We start from the raw sequence: 25,835 nt of genomic DNA on the forward strand, positions 1-25,835 counted from the left end.
GTAGGCACCACAGGAAGATTTAGTATCAATATTCATGAATTATTCCCTATTTGCACTACATACTCCATTGATAATCTATGTAGTATCAACATGAGGTGAGTAGCGCGTCCGTGGGTGGCGAGCTGTAAGGACATGCAACTGGTCAGTTTGGAGATGTCTGAACTGCACAGGAGACGAAGGGAGAAATCAGGAGCTTTTACATCTGTAATATACTGTAGACTACGGGAAATGGATGAGAGACAGACATGAATGTTTCTACATTGTAATGACATGTATTGACAGGCAAACTTTTTTATTTACATAATTGGTGAAGCAAAGGGAAATTCAAAATTGATCTGGGAGAATCTAAAAAAAGTTAACAGGGAAAGACCATAGTAACACTGCAAAAAGACTAGAAATCATGGTGAATAACAATCTAACACAGGATGCAGTCGAAATAGCAATAGCCTTCAATTCCTACTTTATTGACTCTGGCAGGGTACTGACACAGAACCTCTCCACTGGTTTCTTGGGCTCAGTGCTAGTAAATGACACTCAACCTGTCTTCATCATAAGGGAGGTTTCCACAAGGTCTGCCATGAGAGGTGACTGTATAGTTCCCTTAAAGGAAAAGCACCTTTAGTAAATCCGCTTTCTCTGTGAGAGCTTCCCATGTCTGGAATACACTGCCATCAGACACATATAACTACACCACATATCACACTTTCACAAAATGCATGAAGACATGGCTAAAGGTCAATCAGATTTGTGAACATAATCCCTAGCTGTGTATTGCCGCTTCCATGTTGTCTGTTGTCTGTAGCTTGTGAGGTGTGGAAACACTTTGTTGCTTTTATGAATTTTTGTTCTATGTTGCTCTGTCTGTACTGTATGCTACGTCTTGCTTGTCCTATGTTGCTCTGTCTGTATGCTATGTCTTGCTTGTCCTATGTTGCTCTGCGTGTGCTCACTGCTCAATGATTGTCTATATTGTAATTGTTTTTAATGTCCTGCCCAGGGACTGCGGTTGAAAATAAGCCGGCTGGCTAAAACCGACACTTTTACTGAAACGTTGATTAATGTGCACTGTCCCTGTAAAAATAAATAAAATAAACTAAAACTAAACTAAAACTAAACTATTTTAAAAACATACAGTATCTACTCATATTCGTCAAAGAAGTTGGGTCTATATGAGTGCTTGACCTCCTCAGGAAGACAGTTCCACAGTCTCTGGTGGTCTGCTTCAATAAGGTCCAGCCTCACTTTGACACCAAAATTCTGCGAATCCCACCTGAACATAAAAGCAGGCAGCTTAGTTATGTAGCTAATACATGCTTAAATCTATGAATAACACAACACATTAAGAACACCTGCTCTTTCCATGACATAGACTGACCAGGTGAATCCAGGTGAAAGCTACGATCTCTTATCGATTTCACTTGTTAAATCCACTTCAATCAGTGTAGATGAAGGAGACAGGTTAAAGATGTTTAAGCCTTGAGACAACTCAAGATCAGGAAGGTATTCCCAATGTTTGGTATACTCAGTGTATATCTCTAACTAGCATTGCACAGTTACAGTTCCATAATAAAATGCTCAGAAATCAATCTGTAGTTTACAGAGTTTAATGTAATGTAAAATAATGTCACAGTACCCAAGGCTGTCAGAGAAGGCCTCCACACCATACTTGGATAGACAGTAGTCTCCTCCATTGAGGGAAAGCCTCCCCCGGGATACTGGCAACATTGACCACGCTTCCTTGAGCCTTCTTTAAGAGTGGGAGGAACTTCAGGGTCACTTCAATCAGACCTATTAAATTCACATCCAGAACCTTCCTGAAGTCCTCCAACTGCATCCATTCAGTGGGGCCTATAGGTGTGGTCCTCCCAGCGTTGTTGATCAGTCCCCAGAAACCTGATTCAGAGAGGTAGTGAGAAATATGTGGGTGAAAGGTACACTGCCAGGGTGGATTTATTTCCATGACAGAATTAAAAAGCAATTTTGGACTGACCAAGATATTTTCAAATACATGATACTTAAAAGTTTCAAATCAATACATTTTGATTTGAAATCTTTTGGACATCAGAGCAACCTTGAGGGAACCCTATTTGAGTCAGGAAATGATGTTCATATTATAGGTAAGATATACAAAACTTTGCAGAGAGCCTATCCAGCTGACAATCTCTTAGAAAACTATTTTAACTATTGGAACCAAGACTTAATAATAACTGATATTGGCACGAGATGGAGGGAATGTTGGAACATAACTAACGAAATTACAGTTAACGAAAATGTACGCTTAATCCAGTATAAACTAAGGTATAGAATTTATTACACGAGACAAAAAAAATCACAAATTCCATAGCACAACGGCAGAGTCATGTCTTAAGTGTAAAACTAACAATGACGCAATAACCATGCCTCCTGGGAATGCTATGAAGTCCAAACGTTATGGGTGGAGTTAGAAAATTGTCTGTCAGCAGTCTTACAAAGTAAATTAACTTTTAATCCGGCCCGATGGGTTATACAAAACTGCTCTGGTCAATCATCTTGAAAAAAAAAACTTAGTAATCTACACAACCCTGTACATTGCAACTGTTTAGTAAAATAAATGTAGAAACAAAGTATTTTCCACACAGAGAAGGTTTCTACTGTACTAAACAAAAATATAAATGCAACATGTAAAGTGTTGGTCCCATGTTTCATGAGCTGAAATAAAAGATCCCAGAAATGTTCCATACGCACAAAAAGCTTATTTCTCTCCAATTTTGTACACACAATTGTTTACATCCCTGTTAGTGAACATTTATTCTTCGCCAAAATAATCCAGCCACCTTTCAGTGGCTGATTAAACAGCATAATTATTACACAATGGCACCTTGTGCTGGGGATAAGGCCACTCTAAAATGTGCAGTTTTGAGGGAGTGTGCAATTGGCATGCTGACTGATATTTTTTATACCAAACGCTTCCCCCAATTTAGCCAGAAAAGTCTTAAGAGGCAATTTTTTACAAGAGTTTGGCTAAACTGGTCTTCAAGGACACTCACCCTTCTCCCCAACCAAGGTTTTGATGAATGCTGTTGCATTGCTGACACTATCAGTGCTGACGACATCCAGGTGGACTGTGTTCAATCGTTCAGAAGAGACCTTCTTCAGTTCATCCTCCCCCTTCTCAGTGTAGCAGGCTGCGATCACACGGAAGCCCAGCTTGTCCAGATGTCTGGCCAGAAGGTTCCCAAATCCAGAATCACAGCCAGTGATGTAGACATATTTCTGTCCTTTATTGGGTACTCTTGCGAGTTCCCTGTACCAGCGGAACACAAACCAAAAAGCCACCAGTCCAAGAATGTACAGGAACATTTCTGAGACAGAAGAACGAGGTTCATTCAGATAAACACCTATTTTTCATCATATTACAAATCTTACATTTCTATTGTCCTTTTTTTGCAAAGATAGTAAAATAGTCAGAACAGAAAATTATATGCCCCCGATTAACCTTCATTTGTCTGAGGAGCAAAATCCAGTAGGAAAATCAATGCAATAGAGCTATGGCAAAATCAGCTGAATCTTGTAGGCTACAATGGCAAACATATGGCACATTCTTGAGTAGTTTACAGATAGTAAAAGCTTTGGTTAAAAAAAAGTACATTTCCATCCATTTCAATTGGATTTTAAAAGCAAATTCATATCAAATCTGCTGTTTGCATTAAGTTCTTAAAGTACTTAAGGTTTTCATAGGCCTATTTAAATGTCTCTGGTGTGCGACTGCAAGTTTAGCTTAGTGACTAGTAGGGATAGGCATGAGTAACTGAGTACTCCAGTATGTGCCGCGCTGCACGAGGCAAATAGCGGTCACACCAGATACTGACTGGTTTTCTGATCCAAGCCCCTACTTTTTTTAAAGGTATCTGTGACCAACAGATGCATATCTGCATTCCGAGTCATGTGAAATCCATAGATTAGGGCCTAATTTATTTATTTAGTCTGATTTCCTTATATGAACTGTAACTCAGTAAAATCTTTGAAATGGTTCCATTTATATTTTTGTTCAGTGTACATGTAATCCTACATTGATGCCCCCTAGTGAAACCTGTGTCCCATCAATAGTTTGTTGAATTCTGGGAATGTCAAATGGCAATTAATCTTTAACCAGATATTTTAAATCTACTATAATCCCAGCTGGATGTATGCAGCAAACCTTTTATAAATCTTCCATTCCGTTTAATCTGCTTGTGAAAAAGTGTTAAAGAATACATGGCATGCTTGTGGATCTTGCACCACATATATTTCATTCTATAGGGTTTATGTGGTCTATGTATAGAAGTGGTACTTCAAAGCTTGGGACAGCCATAAATCAATATGTTTTAGTCTTCATTGGAAGGAAATAGATTAAAGCATGACATTAAAGCATGAATATCGCAATTAGGCATCTAATTAAAATCCCATAGATAATTTCTGTAATGCAGAACGAACTTAGCGGATGACTCACAAAAGTTTGTCATCACTGTGTCCATGTTAATGCAGGTATTCTAGATGTTTCCTCGGCAGCTCTCAGGGTGACAGTGGTTTGAAAATATGCAGATTTATGGGTCAGTTAGAGGGTTGCGAGGTAGTCAACCACCCCTATCTCGTTTTTATCTCTCCCAGTGCTTGACTCTGACTGGCACCCTATCCACCCCCTGAACAGAACTGTGTTCAGTCTGGGAGAGGCCACAGCCTTCAAATCCGAGCCACCTTTCTCCGTGAGACATGGGGATATTACATGAAACCCCTTTCGGTCAAGCCGACTTGCCACCAAATATCCAAATCCGCTATCACTGCCCGTGATAAAGACATGTTTCTTATCAAAATCTTCCATTTTGAAAGAATCTCTAATAAACCAGGCGATGGCTATGGCTGTAACTGAAATTAGTGTGGAAGATAGGGCAAAATGTGATAGGATTGCCTAAAACAGACCAAAAAAAATATATGTTTTATTTCAGAATACATTTATTGCAATGTAATATTTATTTTTATAACAGACAAGGAAATGTATCAATCTCACCTGAGAAAAATCTACCAGATATTCTCTTCAGAGACCACAGGGAAGACCTATAAGGAGTCATTTCAGTTATATAATGGTATTTCTTCAGTAACACATTTTTTCCCTTCTTCAAAGCACTTACACCAGAGAAAGCTGAGTCTAATTGCTCGTTCATTTGAATAGTTTACGTGTTTGCCAGTATAATAAAAACACCACAACAGTAACGACAAAGTGGAAAAGGCTGTTTCAAAAATAATGAGTCTTCAAAATTAGACAATAGCTCAGTGTTTAGAGCATAGGCCTACAATATTATTCCTTACTTTATTTTCATAATGCTATTGCTTGTGTGTCCTCCAACTTCATAATCCTCTTCTATCTTACTCAGAACTGGTACACAGCTGAAGGATTCTATTATTGTTTTGTCATAATCACATGCAGCAATGCACCTGATCATCAGCACAGTTGGCTGCAAGGTGCTCACAGCTTTTTATATGACATACAGTACCAGTCTTTATTTTTACTATTTTCTACATTGTAGAATAATACTGAAGATATCAAAACTATGAAATAACACATATGGAATCATGTAGTAACCAAAAAAGTGTTAAACAAATCAAAATATATTTTATAGTCTTCAAAGTAGCCACCCTTTGCCTTGATGACAGCTTTGCACACTCATGGCACTCTCTCATAATTCCATGTGCTACATAATTCCATGTGCTATTTCATAGTTTTGATGTCTTCACTATTATTCTACAATGTAGAAAATAGTACAAATAAAGAAAAACCCTTGAATGAGTAGGTGTGTCCAAACGTTTGACTGGTACTGTACATGTCTAGCAGGGTGAAAGAGTCTTCATTTGAGAAGCTCAGCAGGCTATTGGGTATTTCTGGTCGGAGAGAATTTACCTGAACAGAAAAAAAGATCTGAATTCTACAAATCTTTTTGCAATAATTATTTCTGATTCCTTAGTTGGAACTAATGGTAGCAAGTCACAGGTATATCAGAGTAAACATATTTTGATCAGGAATTTGTTGCACTGTAAGAGTTTGCTTTTTGATAGGAAGAATTTGCTGCAAGTCATACAGTGAGCTAGGGTATAAGCTAATAGTTCTAACAGAGACAGAATATCACTTACTGTATGTATCAAATGGACTCAATGCAACCACCGCTTCATTTGAACTACTGAAAATCTCTCCATTGGTTTTATTATCAGACCAGGGAAACAGACAGGACAAATCCAAATGTGATTAGACAAAATGCAATTCACAACTCTGTTTAAGTTTGAAAGTGTTTTTTTCTCCATTCATTGGTTGAATCCCATGCTATACACTTTTTTCCAATGACATTTTTCTTCTTCTCCTGTGGGTGTAAATAAAGACTTTCTCCTACATTCGGTCAGAGAACCATTAACATTAAAGAATAGATCCTGTTGGGTTGGCCATATCTTTTAAGAGCATTTTGTCTGCGATCCAAGTTGGCAGGTAGGACATAGGCAACCATAAGAACTTGGCATCCCAGCCAGGTGAGTAGCGGGTACGTGGGTGGACAGCAGAGATGGCGTGCTCCATGCAGCTCACAACCTTCATCAGGTCCCCATCCAGCAACGTCGCAACATTCTTCTCCAATGTAACATTTGCTGGAAGAAAGGTTTTGCCTCCATCAACAAGCTGATTTCGACATCTTGGAACACAATGAAGAAATTGTATGTCTGACTGTTTGAGGTCTAGGTCAAAGGCAGGCAGGCTGAACTTGTCTGACTGCTCAGTTCACTTGCTCTGGGCAATCCTTGTCAATTTGTTCTTGGAGTGTTTGTCATTCTGTCACACAGGTTACGACAATCCTATTTGCATCTATCATATTACAGCATGTAAAATAAAAAATAAAAAATGTTACCTCTCTCTGGGTAATCATGTCCATATTGATCTTTGATTTCTTCAGGCAATTTGTCCCACAATGTCTTGACATTTTTTCTCAGGAGATGTAGATCAGTCACGCTTGTTTTGAAAAATCCTGGTTCCAGACACAGGACTTTAACTCCAAAAGCTGACATGTTCATCCTGGAATTCAAAAACAAGAATATGCCACAACAAACATGAATACGTCTGCATTACAGTATTCATATGAAGTTGGAGCCATAGAAAAAAAAAAATGCTCTGAGCATCACTATTCAGTTTCTAATTCAAATAAGCGTGATACAGTATATGCTTAGACAAAAAACAGGGCCTCTCACCGTAGACTATCATTGAAAGCCTCCACGCCATATTTTGACACACAGTAGGGACCCCCAAAGGCGCTTATCCTCCCAAACACGCTGGCCACATTCACCACCCTGCCCCTGGCCTTCTTGATGAGGGGCAGGACACTCAGAGTCACACCAATGACTCCAATGAGGTTCACGTCCAGCATGGACTTGTAGTCGTCGACGGTCATCCAATCACAGGGACCAGATGGGACAGAGACTCCAGCATTGTTCACCACAGCCCACAGACCTGAAACGGCATGAAAGTAGGGCATAGTTAAGTACCAACATCACAGCAAGACACAGGCAGCAGTCACAATGAAGGACGGAGGAAAACATTCCATGCCTACAGGTGTCAACAAGTGGTTACATGCCAGTTGTCACATGTGGGAGTGAGGTCTCTTTCAGTGAGAAGGTGTGTTCTGAGATGTTGGGTTAACTTGTTGTTTATGGTTGTAAATTCCATAGCAACGGTTGACACTGACTCATGGTAGTAGAATGAATGAGTAGACCAGTAGTCGGCCTAGATACTTGGATATTTTTAATACCAAACGCTTCCCCCAATTTAGCCAGAAAAGTCTTAAGAGGCAATTTTTTACAAGAGTTTGGCTAAACTGGTCTTCAAGGACACTCACCCTTCTCCCCAACCAAGGTTTTGATGAATGCTGTTGCATTGCTGACACTATCAGTGCTGACGACATCCAGGTGGACTGTGTTCAATCGTTCAGAAGAGACCTTCTTCAGTTCGTCCTCCCCCTTCTCAGTGTAGCAGGCTGCGATCACACGGAAGCCCAGCTTATCCAGATGTCTGGCCAGAAGGTTCCCAAATCCAGAATCACAGCCAGTGATGTAGACATATTTCTGTCCTTTATTGGGTACTCTTGCGAGTTCCCTGTACCAGCGGAACACAAACCAAAAAGCCACCAGTCCAAGAATGTACAGGAACATTTCTGAGACAGAAGAACGAGGTTCATTCAGATGAACACCTATTTTTCATCATATTACAAATCTTACATTTCTATTGTCCTTTTTTTGCAAAGATAGTAAAATAGTCAGAACAGAAAATTATATGCCCCCGATTAACCTTCATTTGTCTGAGGAGCAAAATCCAGTAGGAAAAACAATGTAATCAGAGCTATGGCAAAATCAGCTGAATCTTGTAGGCTACAATGGCAAACATATGGCACATTCTTGAGTAGTTTACAGATAGTAAAAGCTTTGGTAAAAGAAAAGTACATTTCCATCCATTTCAATTGGATTTTAGAAGCAAATTCATATCAAATCTGCTGTTTGCATTAAGTTCTTAAAGTACTTAAGGTTTTCATAGGCCTATTTAAATTTCTCTGGTGTGCGACTGCAAGTTTAGCTTAGTGACTAGTAGGGATAGGCATGAGTAACTGAGTACTCCAGTATGCGCACAGATGTCAAAGCTCGATCTTTAACCAGATATTTTTTTACTGGTTACTGAAACTATTTGGTGGAATGTGCTTTGTGGCTGCCTGATCAGGTAAGTTACATTTTGTCTTGAAAACAACGTTAACACTCTAGTGTTCCATTTGTACATGTGCATTTGCGGGCCACAACAAAAAAGAACCAAGCAAAGCATCACACAGTTCTTCTCCCTAAATTCTCTTTCCCCTCTGTCTCTCATTCACTTAATTGCATCTCGACCGCTGCCTACACAAATGTGCTGAGTGAGCACAAGCTCCCGTTACGTCTATAGAAATACATGCATCTAACTGATGGGATACACTAGCTACATTCCTTGCCAAAAGACAACAGTTTTATCACAAATTCAAAATCAACTGGTTGATTGAAGTAGGAAAATATGTGTTCCAACATTGAGCTGCAGTTTTGGAATAATTGCGTCCCGTCTACTTAGGCTATTTTGTGAACTGCTAGTGCCATTAAGAATGGGTTAGCCTAGGCCAGGGATGGGCAACCGGCAGCACTTGGACCCCCTTTTGTAGGCCTGTGGATCAATATCACTGAAAAAAGGAACTAATTCGGGGTCTCAACTTACCGTTTAGTTACAATAGTAGAATATACAAGGTGCAATTTCGAAATTTAGTTGTGCATCAGAAGTGTTTCTGTTGTTATGTTAGTCATTCAATTAGCCAATGTCAGCTAACATGTTTTGGGGTAAGTTAGTCTAGCGGCCAGCTATCAAAGTCGAATTTTGTTAGCCACTCTCACTCAGATATCATATTAAAAACTGCAAATGTTTCTCTCCACCCTATGGGAAGATGTGTAGGAACAAAATGTGTAGGAACAAAATGTTGCTTAGTGCTCCCAAAACGCTAGGGTCGACTGTCTGCATGTTTGGGTATGGATGTGGGTACGCAGACCAGCGAGTCACTGCGGCACCTCATGATGATTTCAGATTTTTTTGTGGCCCCCACCCCATTAAAAAGTTGCCCATCTCTGGCCTAGGATATAGCCCCTTAAACATAGTCCGGTTCCACACTGAAAATACGCAAAAACACATTATTTTAATAAAGACAAAAAGCATATTTTCATCAGAATCATTAAGCAAAAGCCTACTCCAAACAGATGTTGTGGCCTTAATTCATCACCATGCAGTGTTCACTGCAGAATTGTTAATCCATTTTGAAAACATACATGTCCAAAGAACAGGCAGAATAAACTAAATTGAACGTCTGAAGATCGGAAAGAAGACAGATTTTGGTTTGAAACCTTGAAAATAAATTGTCTTTCAACTCGCCAAATTGAGCCCCGTTTCAAATAATCCCTCTGAGAATAACTGTTTCAGATATGCAAGATGCACATCACTTCACACTGGCAGCTTTTTTCATTTGGAAAAAATATTAATCTTACATTTTATTCTGTTATATTACATCATGTTTTTTTTGACTGTGCTCGGATAACAAGAGCATCTTGTCTGCTAAATTAACAAAGCAAGGATATGCCTTTGCACAGCCATAAACTTCTACAAGCAAACTCCACTACTGAGGTTACTGCCTTTTTGAATATTGTGTTCCACGGTATAATAAGCAGTTGATATCACGGTTTCATTCGAATTTCATCTTAAATGGCACTTTTTTTTTATTGTCTGCCTTCAGATGTCAAAGTAGAAATATGTTGTTCTAAATTTGAAGGAAAAAAAATTGAATCAGCTGTGTAGTGCTAGGGGCTAGGCAAATGCATAAAATGTGCACCCTTTTGATTTCCCAGGACCAGGATTCATAAAAACTGGCCTACAGTAATGACAGCATATTTCTAAGTTAATGATATAGTTGGCCTACAGTATATATCTGATCAAATCTAAACAGTGAACATGAACTGGGAAATGGAATTAGAAGAAACTCATTTATGGGTCAGTCAATTTCCCTATTCCCTGAATCATCATCAAGACCATGAACTGTTATATATATATATTTTTTTATTCAACCTTTATTTAACTAGGCAAGTCAGTAAAGAACAACTTGTTATTTACAATGACGGCCTTTCCCGGATGACACTGGGCCAATTGTGCACAGCCCTATGGGATTCCCAATCACGGCCGGTTGTGATACAGCCTGGATTCGAACCAGAGTGTCTGTAGTGATGCCTCTAGCACTGAGATGCAGTGCCTTAGACCACTGCGCCACTCGGGAAGGTTTATAATTTTAACAAAGAGTGGTCAAAACGATCATTATGTGTTATCGATTATGGCTAGTAGGTTAAACTATGTATTGAGAAAATAAATAGCCAGATAAATGCCTCACATGCTTGGACAACATTTACATTAACCTACAACAGCACCCAAAAGGGCGTTACATGGTCAATCCATAGTCTGCATTGGTTGTGCAGCATTTAAAGTGATATGGCCTCTGCAGAAGTCAGGGCATCCATACGTCTTGGAAGTGAGTTTGTGTTTAAACAGGATCTCGCGCGTCCCCACTTACCGTCAACCAATCACGTATATGCCGTGCCCTCTGATTTGTTACAAATTTGAGAGGCGCACTGCGATACCGTACAGAGTTCCCGACCACATTTTCAGATTAAGCATCATTTTAGGTCTACAGGTTAAAAAAAAGAAGCCCACTTTTGGCATCACGTGATAACGATGCACCTTTCAACGCCAAGCCCACTAGACAATCAATACCAAGACCGGCACAACAAATATTTAAAATTGACAAAATAAAATGTATCAGATTCGGACGCAAAGCGATACAATTGGCTCGTTAGAAGTAATAACATATTTCAATAACCAAGTCAGTAGGCAGTTAGTTTACGTGAGTGACTATTCAGTCACTGGTGAAGTGAGTGAACTGCGACTTTTGCAACTTTGTCAACTCATCTAACGGTTGTCCTTTTTGTTTATAGCTTTTTAACTTTTCATGTTCATCAAACATTGAACTGTCCGATTAATATGCCTTCCTCAGAAGTCAAGATATGGCAAAGAAACGTTACTGACACACTTACCCCAGGCGACAAACGTACGCTCCTTGAGTTGCTGGTAACAGTGACTAGTTTTTTTTCTTCCCCTTTGTAATTCACCTTCCGGTGTGTGTGAACTATTGCTCTGTCAGAAAGTTTGGTCAACTATTTTTTGATAGATGGTAGACGTCCTCCATCTACTGGACATTTTAAGTTTACGTTCAAATGTATTCATATGCACAGGATACACACATGGTGTGGCTATGCCTACACAGTGCCATGAAATGCTTATTTGGGCAGGTTCACCTCTCAACAATGCCCCCCAAAAATATGTAAATGCAATAAGAAATTATAAAATGGGGCAGAAATATAAGGCAGGCACTGCAACGATAAATACATTTTTTACCTTTATTTAACTAAGCAAGTCAGTTAAGAACAAATTCTTATTTACAATATCAGCCAAACCCTTCCCTAACAACACTGGGCCAATTGTGCACCACCCTATGGGACTCCCGATCACAGCCAGTTGTGATACAGCCCAGTATTGAACCAGGATCTGTAGTGAGAGCACAGAGATGCAGAGCTTTAGACCACTGCGCCACTCAGGAGACCATTTATATGACAGCTGGAAACCAGTTGTTAATTTCAAGAGCTTTATTTATATATAATTGAACATGTTATAAAGACAGATGGAGAGGCAGGCAGGTAGGAAAAAAATAGCAAGAGTGGAGACAGGATTGAACCCCAGTTGACCAGTCAGGGAGAGTAGAATATGTGTGATTAATACCTTGAGAGTTACCACTAGACCACAAACTCTGCACGTTAATTTCAAAAGTTTGATTTGCAAGCAATTTATTATATGGCTGACTGAAATATGTATTTAAAAACATAATGAAAGGTAGATTACATGATGAGTTGAAATGATTGCCTATTGCACCATGGCTACTGTGGGCCTACCATTCATGTTTGGTAGGTAGTGCTGGTATGCAGTTGATGTCGGACGTTTACATACACTTAGGTTGGAGTCATTAAAACTAGGTTTTTAACCACTCCACAAATTTCTTGTTAACAAACTATAGTTTTGGCAAAGTCGGTTAGGACATCTACTTTGTGCATGACACAAGTAATTTTTCCAACAATTGTTTATAGACAGATTATTTCACTTATAATTCACTATATCACAATTCCAGTGGGTCAGAAGTTTACATACACTAAGTTGACTGTGCCTTTAAACAGCTTGGAAAATTCCAGAAAATGATGTCATGGCTGGAGAAGCTTCTGATAGGCTAATTGACATCATTTGAGACAATTGGAGGTGTACCTGTGGATGTATTTCAAGGCCTACCTTCAAACTCAGTGCCTCTTTGCTGACATCATGGGAAAATCTAAAGAAATCAGCCCTCAGAAAAGACCTCAGAAAAATATTATTAGACCTTCACAAGTCTGGTTCATCCTTGGGTGCAATTTCCAAATGCCTGAAGGTACCACATTCATCTGTACAAACAATAGTATGCAAGTATAAACACCACGGGACCACGCAGCCGTCATACCGCTCAGGAAGGAGACATTCTGTCTCCTAGAGATGAACGTACTTTGGTGCAAATCAATCCCAGAACAACAGCAAAGGACCATGTGAAGAAGCTGGAGGAAACAGGTACAAAAGTATCTATATCCACAGTAAAACGAGTCCTATATCGACATAACCTGAAAGGCCGCTCAGCAAGGAAGAAGCCACTGCTCCAAAACCGCCATAAAAAAGCCAACGGCACATGGGGACAAAGATCGTACTTTTTGGAGAAATGTCCTCTGGTCTGATGAAACAAAAATAGGACTGTTTGGCAATAATGACCATTGTTATGTTTGGAGGAAAAAGGGGGAGGCTTGCAAGCTGAAGAACACCATCCCAACCGTGAAGCACGGGGGTGGCAGCATCATGTTGTGGGGGTGCTTTGCAGCAGGAGGGACTGGTGCACTTCACAAAATAGATGGCATCATGAGGTAGGAAAATTATGTGGATATATTGATGCAATATCTCAAGACGTCAGTCAGGAAGTTGAAGCTTGGTCGCAAATAAGTCTTCCAAATGGACTATGATCCCAAGTATACTTCCAAAGTTGTGGCAAAATGGCTTAAGGACAACAAAGTCAAGGTATTGGAATGGCCATCACAAAGTCCTGACCTCAATCGTTTAGATAATTTGAACTGAAAAATAGAACTGAAACTGAAAAGCGTGTGCGAGAAAGGAGGCCGACAAACCTGACTCAGTTACACCAGCTCTGTCAGGAGGAATGGGCCAAAATTCACCCGATTTATTGTGGAAGGCTACCCAAAACATTTGACCCAAGTTAAACAATTTAAAGGCAATGCTACCAAATACTAATTTAGTGTATGTAAACTTCTGACCCACTGGGAATGTGATGACAGAAATAAAAGCTGAAATAAATTATTCTCTCTACTATTATTCTGAAATTTCACATTCTTAAAATAACGTGATGATCCTAACTGACCTAAGACAGGGAATTTTTATTGGGATTAAACGTCAGGAATTGTGAAAAACTGAGTTTAAATGTATTTGGCTACTGTGTATGTAAACTTCCGACTTCAACTGTATGTTGGCTCTGGGTGAATGAGCTGTATAGACTGATGACTGACCTTCAGGTCATACTCATTTTACAACGTTCTGCTGATGACATTCTGGTGATCCACGCCTATCACCAGAACAGAAGTTCTTTAAACAACCCAACTGTTTATTTACACAGGAATAATGTTGATAGAATTGACTTTTACCACATTCATATTTACCACCTCATTGAACATTCATCCCATATTATTTAAGAGGCCATTTTAATTCCGCATTCAAGTTTATTCAAATGTATTTACAGCATATACTGCACACCTGAATCTTTCTTAGAGAACAAATAGCCAGACAGGTGTGGAGTAATGCTCATATTAATCAATACATGGTTAAACAACACATTTACTTATATTAAATCATTGGTTCAATGAATGTACCTTTGCCTCACAAAGGCTCTTTAGTTAGAAATATCGTACTGTCAGAACTCTTATATAATAGAAGGGACAATAGTGAAAGAGGTGTACACTGAGAATTCCTCTTGTAGGAGGGATTCTTTATTGTTAATAGTGACCAAAGGCTTGTAGGAGATCAGATGAGTCCTTGACAGCAGCACAAGCAGGTATGTTATAGTTTGCTTATCCTTCTATACTAATATAGGGAGGAGAGCTTATATGATAAATGATTATTATTCTATGTAGCTGAAGTGGATCTTTATGGTAGACATTGGATATTTCCATATCTATAGTCTACGTGTTATTTTGTTTGCATTTTCTTGTGTATTATGGTATTATGCTCTTTATTATGATAAGAAATGAGCCATGCATGTGTGGAACTTGTTAGTAACTCTCTAAACTGATATTGTCTGTGTGTGTCTATTTTTCCATTCATGTACTGTAATTTATATGTTTATATCTTTTAAAAAATGGTTCAGAATTTGTCAGGGTAGCTCCTTTTTCTATTCAATAAAATAAGTTTCAATTATCAAATGTTTTGTCCATATTATAGAGCACTAAGGACTTATTCAATGCCTCTTATGGTATCAAGTCCTTCATAGTCCAAAAGTCCTAATTCCCAGCGCGTCATGTACAGTCCGTGGTCATGACAAACAGATGACACAATATTGAATTCCAAAGATTTTAAGATTGTTTTGTCATATATTTTATCGCACAAAAAGTGTTATCATGGAAGTCACATTTTGATGGCAGCACAGACTGTTCCCTACAGTACACAGTACAATACAGACAGTGAATGTATTTTGTGGCTGTTTGTACAGAAGTCTGTGCGCTTAAATGACCATTCTTTCCCATTAGGCCAAGTGAGAAGGTGCCTGTCAGGATGAAGGCTACATAAATGAAGGATCCTATTTCCCTGAAAAAGGTAACTTCTCTACAGGAGAACACTGACAAAGAATATTGACAAACAAAACCAGACTGAGAAGGTAAGTGGCCCATTTCTTCCTGTTATGCCACAAATGCCATAATATAAACATGATTATGCCCCAGCAAGAGTTGAAATTATGTTGTTGATCTCTTCATAAAAAGTTTCAATTGAACTTTGACCTCTCTTTTTGAACAGAGAATGAAAAAGTTTAACTGTCTGTTTTTGATTGGAATTGAAACAATAGTATGGTTCTTCTTAGCATGATATCTATCATACTGGTATATACTTTTATCATCATGAAAGTATCATATGAACTTATATCATCACCATGCAAGAGCTTTTCTTATTTGATTGTATTGATTGCAGAGAAGTAAAGAAAAGCTCTTGGGTGTTGGATTCTTTCAACTCTTCATTTTCTTATCCTTACATTTTTATTCATAATTATTATTAATGACTTTTTATGGTATGATTGCACAATATTATATCTCCTTTTATTAAAAAAATAATGCAACCTATCTATTTGATATGGTTTCAATTTGCAACATGGAAGGATACAACATCACCTGGATCAGTGGTTCAATATATGAAATAGCTGTCACGCCCTGACCTTAGTTCCTTGTTTATGTCTCTATTTTGGTTGGTCAGGGCGTGAGTTGGGGTGGGCATTCTATGTTTTTTCCCCTATGTTTTCTTTTCTATGTGTTTGGCCTGGTATGGTTCCCAATCAGAGGGGGCTGTCTATTGTTTTCTCTGATTGAGAACCATACTTAGGTAGCCTTTTCCCACCTGGTGTTTGTGGGTAGTTGTTTCCTGTTTTGTGTTGCACGTTTCAGGACTGTTTCGATTTTCTTTCTTACATTCACTTTGTTATTTTGTATTTCGTGTTCAGTTATAATAAATGAACATGGACATTTACCATGCTGCATTTTGGTCCGATCTTTCCTGTTCCTCAGATGAAGAAGATCGTTACAATAATAGAGAACGCAACGGTCTTCTGTGGGTGAGTTGACACTTTACTCCTGCATCGAGGTTGGAAAGTTATATTCTATTTTGATCTATTCATATTACTGTTTATAAAAATATATACAGCATACATAAGCATCTATTTTTACAGGGTGGATATTGAAGCACAGATGACCATGTTTGTATTGGATTAGGATATTTAATTGTTAGTTATTTCCAAGTAAGTGGGTTCAACTTCATCCTCAAAGTGCTTTCGTTCCACTGAGTTTTGTAACCTTAATAGGTTAATTCATCTACAACTGTTCTTTTTAAACATGTATTCAATCCTGCTCTGTGTAGATTGCCCTCTGGGTATCTGCTTCTGCCAGACAGATCCAGAGAATCAGGAAAACTTACTTTAGGAAGATCATGAGAATGGAGATTGGCTGCTTTGACTGCAATTCAGTTGGATAATTAAACACTAGGATATCAGAGTAAGACCTAAACCCATGGGTTATTTTCTACAGAGATGTGTGGACAATTGAGGGCCTTCCTGAAAAATGGTTTGACCCATTTTAACATGTTCACTATTTTGAACATGTTCTCTCACCTCCGTGACATCAACAAGATCAGCGATGCTATAGCTGACCAGGTGTCTATCTTCATCGAGAGTATCTCCACTTTCATCTTCAGATTCATGGTGGGGTTCATCAGAGTATGGAAGTTGACCCTGGTGGTCGTCACAGTAAGCCCACTTATAGGACTTGCTGCTGGGCTAATGGCCATGGTGTGATGGGTTGAATACAATGTATTAAATTCCTCAATTTGGTGATGGTCATTCTGTTTTTGGACGTAACAGCCTCTGAGTCTGTATGTGAAGTAGTCTCTCACCACCTCTGTATTCTCTGTGACGTTGTGATGTGTGAAATGTACTATGGATAAACCAGTCTGGTTTGAATGTGGGAACGTTGTGAAGTGTTCTCGACTCATTGACTCCTCAGGCTGTTGCCAGACCGACAGGTCGGGAGCTCCAGGCCTATGCCAAGGCAGGGGCAGTAGCTGATGAGGTACTGTCATCCATCAGAACAGTGGCAGCCTTTGGAGGAGAGGGTAACTTGAAATACTGTACAGGATCTTAATTCGATCACCATGTTGTTGCAGGAAATGCAAATGTGTAGTGTATTACATTTTTTTTTAAAGTTCATACATTTTGTAATTTACACTTAAAATATCAGACTTGATTTGCCCTAACAAAAAATGTATGAACCCCTACAAAAATGTCAGTTAATTATAATCCTGCTCAAATTAACCTTCCCTTCCCTGCTGACTTCAATGTCTTGGCACTTGAAATTAGTTATAAAAATGCATTTCACATTTGAACAGGTATGACAAAAACCTTATTGAGGCTCAGAACTGGGGTGTGAAAAAGGGGACGATCATTGGAGTGTTTCAAGGATACCTGTGGTGTGTCATCTTCCTCTGCTATGCTTTGGCATTCTGGTATGGTTCTAAACTGGTCATAGAAATCATATAGATCTCCCCTGATGCTGCTGTAAGAGTACTCTTATCCACGTATGGTAACTCAGATTACCGTATACTAAATATGTATCCAATACATTATACTATGATTGGTGAAAATGCAAGAATATGTTGGCTTGTATTTGGGTCTCCAGGTGTTCTTTGTGGTTCTCATGGCAGCTATAAACCTGGGTCAGGCCTCTCCCTGCCTGGAAGCCTTCGCCTCAGGTCCAGCTGCAGCCAAGACAATCTTATATACCATTGACTGGGTAAGGCCAGAATTCAGAATTCTACATGAACTAAGAACAACTACATTTCAGTTAAGTATTTTATAAATCTTAACTTTCAGGAGCCAGAAATCTATTGTTTCTCAGAGGAGGACCACAAACTAGACAAGGTGAAGTGTGATATTGAATTCGACTACATGCAATTTAACTTCCCCTTTCAACCAGAAGTTAAGGTAACCCTTTTTGCTCAGCTCTTTATTTCTTTTACTGAAATTATTTCCCAAAATATACTGTGTCTCAATGTAAAACCACCTGTTCATTCAGATTTTTAGACCATTTGAGCATGCTGATTAGAGCAGGAGAAACCACAGCTTTTGTTGGGCCAAGCAGTTCAGTTTCTCATTCATAGGTGACTTTGGATGGCCATATGACATCTGCAGCCTGAACATCCAGTGCCTTCGCTCTCTGATTGGCGTAACTATTGCTGAGAACATCCGCTACGGGCGACCTGGGGTCACCATGGACGGCATTATCCAGGCCACCAAGGAGGCTAACGTCTATAACTTCATCATGGACCTCCCACAGGTACCACAGACACACCTTTAGCAAATAAATACTGTGTATTTCTCTGATACTGTCTAGTACAAGAAACGCATTGAAATGTCAAAATTAGGAAACATTTGTCTGTGGTTATATAGAGGTTTGATACGCTGGTGGGTGGGGGTCAGATGAGTGGAGGACAGAAGAAGGATTCATATCGCCCAAGCTCTGATCCACAACCCCAGGATCCTGCAGCTGGACATGGCTACCTTGGCTTTGGTCAATGAGAGTGAGGCTGTTGTACAGGAGGCACTTGACAAGGTGGATGACTCCCAGCACAAAGTCTATCAATCATTATATCACCATAAAGTCAAAGCCTGTGATCTCACACCCAACTGTCAACTGAAATCATCCCTGATGCTATAGCTGGCAGTATCATAATTAAATCAGACAAATTCTTTAACACAATGGAAAATTAGATTGAACCTCAAAGGTCAAAGGTATTGAGGTCATTCTATAAGCAGCCTTGTGTTATCAGTTTTGTATTAATGTACTTTATTCAATATCTGAGAGAAATTAGTCTCCCTATATTCCTACAGCATTCTAAGGAGGAAGCAACGGAACCAGCGCCAGTGGCTCGAATCCTGAAGTACAACACGTCAAAGTGGCCCTACATGCTATTGGGATCTATAGGAGCTGCCATCAACGGCTCCGTCAATCCAATCTATTCTATTTTATTCAGACAGATTTTTGGGGTGAGAGGCTATAGATTATTTACATTTCAAGCCTATGTTTATAATGTTGTTTCATATTACCTGGGCTGGTAGTGATATCCATATTGTTCTTTGGATTCACAGACGTTCTCTACATGTGACTTGGATGGAGAGAGAGCGCAGATCAATAGAATATGTATCCTGTTCTGCGCTGTGGCAAGTTTCTTCTCTGTTATTACAGGTAGCTACAGTATGTTTTACCGCACATCAGTATAATTATGCTGTAACAGTCCATAGTATGGTGCTAACATTCTGACGACAGGCCCTAGTGATGAAACAGGTGGTGTTGAAACAGGTGGTGGGCTGGTTTGATGACCCCAGCAACAGCCCTGGAGATCTCATGACCAGGCTGGCCACTGACGCCTCCATGGTCCAGAGGGTGAGTGTCAGTGACACATACTGTGGACCGGCACATTAGAATCCATTGGAATTTATTACCAATGATGAGATGATCCAAAGGGTCGTTTTCGAAATATTTCCTTGTGCCTCATACTGTATGTATTTCTGTCTATTAAATGAGCTATGAGAATGAATAGTATTTCCTCTCTAGGCAACTGGATCACAGATTGGGATGATTGTGAACACCTTGAACAACATCGGAGCGTCTTTCATCATTGCGTTCTACTTCAGCTGAAAGTTAAGCTTGGTGGTGATGTGCTTATTACCACTGAATGGCTTGTCTGAGTTCTTTCAAGCCAAAATGAGGATAAGAAGGCAGTGGAAGCAGCATGACAGGTGGTTAAACACTCCATTATGGGTTTATTAATTTAAAAGGTCCTTAAAGGGGTTATTAGAATACTACTGTAACATTAAGCAAGGCACTAGGCCTGAGTGTTATTCTCTGTCGTAAGGCTAGCCATGGAGAGCCTATATTTGAATAAATATGAACAGCAGCTGGAGGCTCCCTATAAATCTGCCAAGAAGAAGGACAATATCTATGGCATCTGTTTTGCCTTTGCTCAGTGTGTTATCTTTATTGTGTATGCCGCCTCATTTAGATATGGAGGCTATCTGGTCAGCTGTGAAGGATTACATCACCTGGTGGCAATGACGGACTGGCCATCTGGAGCCCTGGGAGTTTTCCCGGTGGGCCGCTTGACAATTGGGGCCGATGCAACGCAAAATATAAATAACCCTAGCCCCCGCTTAAATAAAAATAACCAAGTGCTGTGTGTCTGACTGGCCCAGGCGAGTGGGCTGTAGGCCCACTTCCACCGCGGATGGGTATTACATCTGTCAGCCTCTCTCTCCCAGCCAATTACTTTTGGTCTAGTCCATTCTAATTTTACCTGGGCCCCACCCCTTTCCCATCTCTGTTAAATGGTGACATTTGGATAAATAATGGAGTGGAGCAAGATGGACAGCAAGAGAAATTGTTATAGTCCTTTGAGGCTGATGCACCTAAATGTTTTAAATTAACTGATCATTCATTTGGTGCAACATCCAGTCAGTCATCTCAGCCGAGTGAGCCTGAAGGAACTGGCAGCAGAGAGAGCAGACAATTGAGCCCAGCGATACCAGTTCAACTGTTAGTCAAGGCTTTGCAGCTGAAGCGGTAACACAGAAGACAATAGGGATAAGATAAGCAATGTTTGGGTTCGGCTAGCTGGCTATTTAGTTATATCGGGTGCTTTTGTTGAAACAAGCGCTCGTTAATGTCACTTTCGTGAACGACCAATCACAGCCTGGATGGGGCGGGACATTAAAAAAAGTTGACGTGCTACAGCAAACTTTGGAAATGTTGAACTCATTGTTATGCATGTATATATATGATTATTGACAAGTTAGTACTTAGCGTTAACAAATGAGAAACTAATCACCAATGTAGACCATTTTCCTTGCAAAAGGATTTAATGACGGAACAAAACCTACAAAAATGATAAATGTTGGTTGTGTATTTCACTGCTGTACTGTCCAATTGGAATTAATATTATACTAGTGGTAGAAAGTATACTATTATATGAATATACTAACATTATATAATTATTAAACTAACATTATACCATTATATTAAAATGTTTATTTAATGTTATAATATTATACCAATTTACACTAATTATTCATCCAGGTTGAGGATAGTGCATCTGCAGTGGACAGATGTAGATTGAGCCAAGATGCCACTGCCACCCCAATTTTTGATTATTTTAAGAGGCTGAAGTCAGGGGACCTAGATATGTTTTTTAGTTTCCACCCCCAACAAAAGTGGGAAAAGTCTGTGGTGCAGAAGGTTTTCTTTTGTAAAGATGGGTCCCATGGTGTTGGTCCAACAGGAGGTGGCCGTCAGACAGTGAAGTGAACCATGCTTTATTCTACTTAATTTGTATGGCATTTGCAAATCCCACAGAGAACAGCCCTTTCATGAACGGAATGGCAGACTGGAAGCAGATCCATCAGAGAGTGGGAGAGCATGAGAAGAGCATTATGCAGAGGTTATGCTGAGGCCTAATTTCTAAGGTCCTCCAAAGGTAACATTGAGAGCCTGTTCATCGGCAGTCTGATGTCTGCTCACGGAGCGCAAGTGCGCAGAAGGCAAGTGCTAGAGCGCATTATAGATGTTGTTAAAGTCATAGGCAAGAGGGGTCTGAGCCACAGAGGCATGCAGTCTGAAGCAGCTTATACGTTAGATGACAGCAGCATTGACCATGGCACATTTTTTAAGATTATAATTCTGCTGGGAATGTACGACCTGTGTATGAAAGAGCATCTCAGTGCCTGCAAAGAGAAAAGCAAATAACTGCATGAGTCTGGGTCAAGAGGGGGCAGAGGCTCTCTAATCACTCTATTATCAAAGACTAACATCGATACAATCATTACCACCATCCAACACACAATGCAGGCCACCATAGCAAGTTAAATCCAGGAAGCTGTTATGTTTTCAGTCCAGATTGACACTGTGAAGGACATTACAACACAAGGTCAATGCTCTGTCATAGTCAGATGTGACAAACGTCATCCATGAGAGGCTTGTGGCTGTGGTGAAATTAACAACATAGCTGTGTTCTTCCGTGAATCCTACCAGAGGATGAACATCTGGGAGAAGGAGAGCAAGGACCCAAGACACAGACGTCTTGCTCCAATTGGAGAGACACGCTGGTGGGCTAAAGACAGTGCCTTAAAGAAGGTCTTTGGAGCTTTTGGAAATCCAGATGAGGGTCTGTATGTTGATGTCCTTCTCACTCTTTCAACCATACAAGATCAGAAAAACATCAACACTACTGCATGGGTCAAGGCACAAGGATACATTGAGGGGTTGCTGAAGTATGAAACAATACTTACAGCTCAGATATTCCTCAGAATATTTCAGCTCACCTCACCAGTCTCAAAATATCTTCAAACAAGTGGAATGGACATTCTGTCTGCGCATCGTATGGTTGTGTCTACAGAGGAGCTGCTGAAAAGAATGGCAAGAGATTTTGAAAAAGTCAAGGCAGCTGCATACACATTTGTTCAGTGGGCCAACAGGAAGTTGCAGGGATGGGATGAGGAAACAGAGCTGGAGTTAGAAACCACTCTGCCAATGAAAAGGGCTTGAAAGAAGAAAACCATGCCTGGAGAGATGGCACAAGATGAGACTTTTACTGGGGCAGAGAGTGCATTGGATTGGTGTCCATAATCAAATTCTGGATACAGTTATAGATGGCATCCATCGGCGATTTCTGAGTAATGGCACTTTGTATGCCGACCTGGCTCTTCTGGACTCTAAAAACTTTAGTCAGCTAACATAGTGCCTGTGGCCTTCCACAGACAGCCCTTCAAGAACTAAGCAAATGTTTGATCAAATTTGACAGCAGAGCAACGGTGGCCAATTTACAGAGTGAGCTCATGAACAGAACAGTGGACTAGGTTAAAACAATCGGGATTTGAGGAATACACAACCAGGACTATGGAGGATCATGGACCTGAAGGAAATGAAGACGAGGCGGAGATGATGAACAAGAGCTGTTCATCTTGCAAGTAATGTCCAGTGTGTTGCTACCATATTCTTAGTCAGTACAACCTATTGACCGACGCATACCACATCCTGGGCCTTGCTTACAAGTTCCTACTTACCCTGTCAGTAACCGAGGTAGCTTGCGAGCAGAGCTTCTCTACTCTGAAATTCATCAAGACTAGGCTCAGGAGCACTCTACCTCAACAGCACCTGGAGGCTATTATGCTCATGTCTACTGAGCGAGATGTTTTAATGGCCCTGGACAGTGACCTGGTTATAGATGGCATTGCTGAGAGAAGTGAGCTGCTGCAGAAATGGCTTATTTAAGGAGGTAGGAAATATGTTTATTTTAATTATATTCTATGACTTGCCTACTCACCAGTCTTTTCACCAACAATTTTCTTCCTGGATTATTTATTTTACTGGTCAGACGATTCCAGAGATTCTTGACACCTTGCTGCCAGTGCCATTGTGCCAATATGTGCTCCTTCTAGCCAGCCTCCTCCTAAGAGCAACACGTTCCCCTTGTTCTATTTTACTAAAGTTATTGTTCTAAATATTGTTCAGTAATCTTGTTTACATAAAGTGTGGCGTGGGTTGTGTGTGTGGTGGTGTATCGCGCGCGGGGGGGCGGTCTGAATCCACGGCCATTTTTCATTCCCAGTCCGTCCCTGCCTGGTGGTCTTCAGGCACGTTTTTTTGTTTTTGTTGCTGAATGTTGCACATGTAGTATTTACAGTGACAAACAGAAAACCTGTATTATCAGACTAATGCCAATGTTGTGTGTTTCCCCAGAGGGATCTCTGTGATCAGTGGGAAGGCACTGGGAAAAGCTTTCTCGTTCAGCCCCAGATTATGCCAAAACCAGATTACAGCTGCACAGTTCTTCAAACTGTTAGATGAGAGAACCGTGTCTAAATCTTTCCATTACAAATTCAATTTATTCAATCAGACATTTTCAGTAAAATTTGGTGTGTAATAATGCCATGCCCTCTCTCCAGGAGGATTTCAAAAAGGGGAGTTATTAAAATTCATGAACTGCAAGTTCACCTATCCAACCCGGACTGACATCCAGGTGTTACATGGGCTACTGGTGTCTTTGAAGCCGGGCCAGACCCTGCCCTTTGTGGGCAGCAGTGACTGTGGGAAGAGCACTTGTGTGCAGCTGTTGGAGAGTTTCTATGATCCAGATGAGGGCAGAGTGGGTGAGATCCCACACCTGCCACACCCTATTTACATGACCTTTATCTTAGTTCTGCCATGTAGATGGAATCAGAGGAACACACAGTGCCTGTCATAGTTTTTGTTTTTACAATAAACACGTCCTTGCTCCCATTTAATTTTAGTTGATTGATGGCCGTCCATCACACACTGTCAACGTGCCCTTCCTGAAGGCTCAGATTGGCATTGTCTCCCAAGAACCAGTGCTGTTTGACTGCGGTATTGCTGAAAATATCAAACATGATGACAACACAAGGAACGTGAGCATGGGGGAGATTGTTGAAGCTGCCAAGAAAGCTCATCTCCAATACTTTGTGATGACTCTACCAGATGTGAGTAGCGTAACTGAAATTGTACTATCTTTTGTAATACTTCTATGTCATACTATCCCACTTCACTTTATACTGTGAAGAATGAATATTGTGGTGGGAACATGTTATTATCTTCTGATACTGTTTGCTCTCATTGTATTGTAAGTACTGTACATTCCTGTGTTTGACTCTGTCAGAAATATGAGACTAGGGTTGGTGCCCAGGGCTCCCAGCTCTCCAGAGGACAAAAGAAAACGTATCGCCATCGCTCGGGCAATAGTTAGGAACCCCAAGATTCTACTACTGGATGAGGCCACCTCTGCATTGGACACAGAGAGTGAAAAGGTTCCCAGATATCATAGCCGTCATGTCCCAAGGCGCTGTCATAGAAAGAGGGACTCATGAGAAACTCATGGCTAGGAGAGCTACCTACAGTGAGGGAAAAAAGTATTTGATCCCCTGCTGATTTTGTACGTTTGCCCACTGACAAAGAAATTATCAGTCTATAATTTTAATGGTAGGTTTATTTGAACAGTGAGAGACAGAATAACAACAAAAATATCCAGAAAAATGCATGTAAAAAATGTTATAAATTGATTTGCATTTTAATGAGGGAAATAAGTATTTGACCCCTTCTCAATCAAAAAGATTTCTGGCTCCCAGGTGTCTTTCATACAGGTAAGGAACGGAGATTAGGAGCACACACTTAAAGGGAGTGCTCCTAATCTCAGTTTCTTACCTGTATAAAAGATACCTGTCCACAGAAGCAATCAATCAATCAGATTCCAA

The 25,835-nt window shown here is 40.1% G+C and overlaps 1 protein-coding gene and 1 pseudogene across 2 annotated transcripts; one reads left to right on the forward strand and one right to left on the reverse strand.

The window, feature by feature from the left end:
- Positions 1-75: 75 nt before the first annotated feature.
- Positions 76-11,885, reverse strand: LOC139546884 (retinol dehydrogenase 7-like). 2 transcript variants are annotated; one of them, XM_071355801.1, is made up of 6 exons: positions 11,674-11,820; positions 7,881-8,195; positions 7,237-7,495; positions 6,900-7,063; positions 1,634-1,893; positions 76-1,270 (listed from the first exon to the last, which is right to left on the reverse strand). In XM_071355801.1, exons 2-5 carry the CDS (start codon positions 8,191-8,193, stop codon positions 1,643-1,645), a joined length of 987 nt encoding a protein of 328 aa, XP_071211902.1. In that variant the 5' UTR covers positions 8,194-8,195; positions 11,674-11,820; the 3' UTR covers positions 76-1,270; positions 1,634-1,642. The 2 variants fall into 2 exon arrangements, with proteins under 2 accessions (XP_071211902.1, XP_071211903.1); XM_071355802.1 differs by lacking the exons at positions 76-1,270; positions 1,634-1,893 and adding an exon at positions 6,176-6,642 and having other exon boundaries at positions 11,674-11,885.
- A 4,615-nt stretch (positions 11,886-16,500) lies between these two features.
- LOC139547120 (bile salt export pump-like) lies at positions 16,501-25,512 on the forward strand (annotated as a pseudogene).
- Positions 25,513-25,835: the final 323 nt, after the last annotated feature.

The sequence above is a fragment of the Salvelinus alpinus genome, chromosome 20, assembly GCF_045679555.1.
Source record: "Salvelinus alpinus chromosome 20, SLU_Salpinus.1, whole genome shotgun sequence".
Classification (NCBI taxonomy): Eukaryota; Metazoa; Chordata; class Actinopteri; order Salmoniformes; family Salmonidae; genus Salvelinus; species Salvelinus alpinus.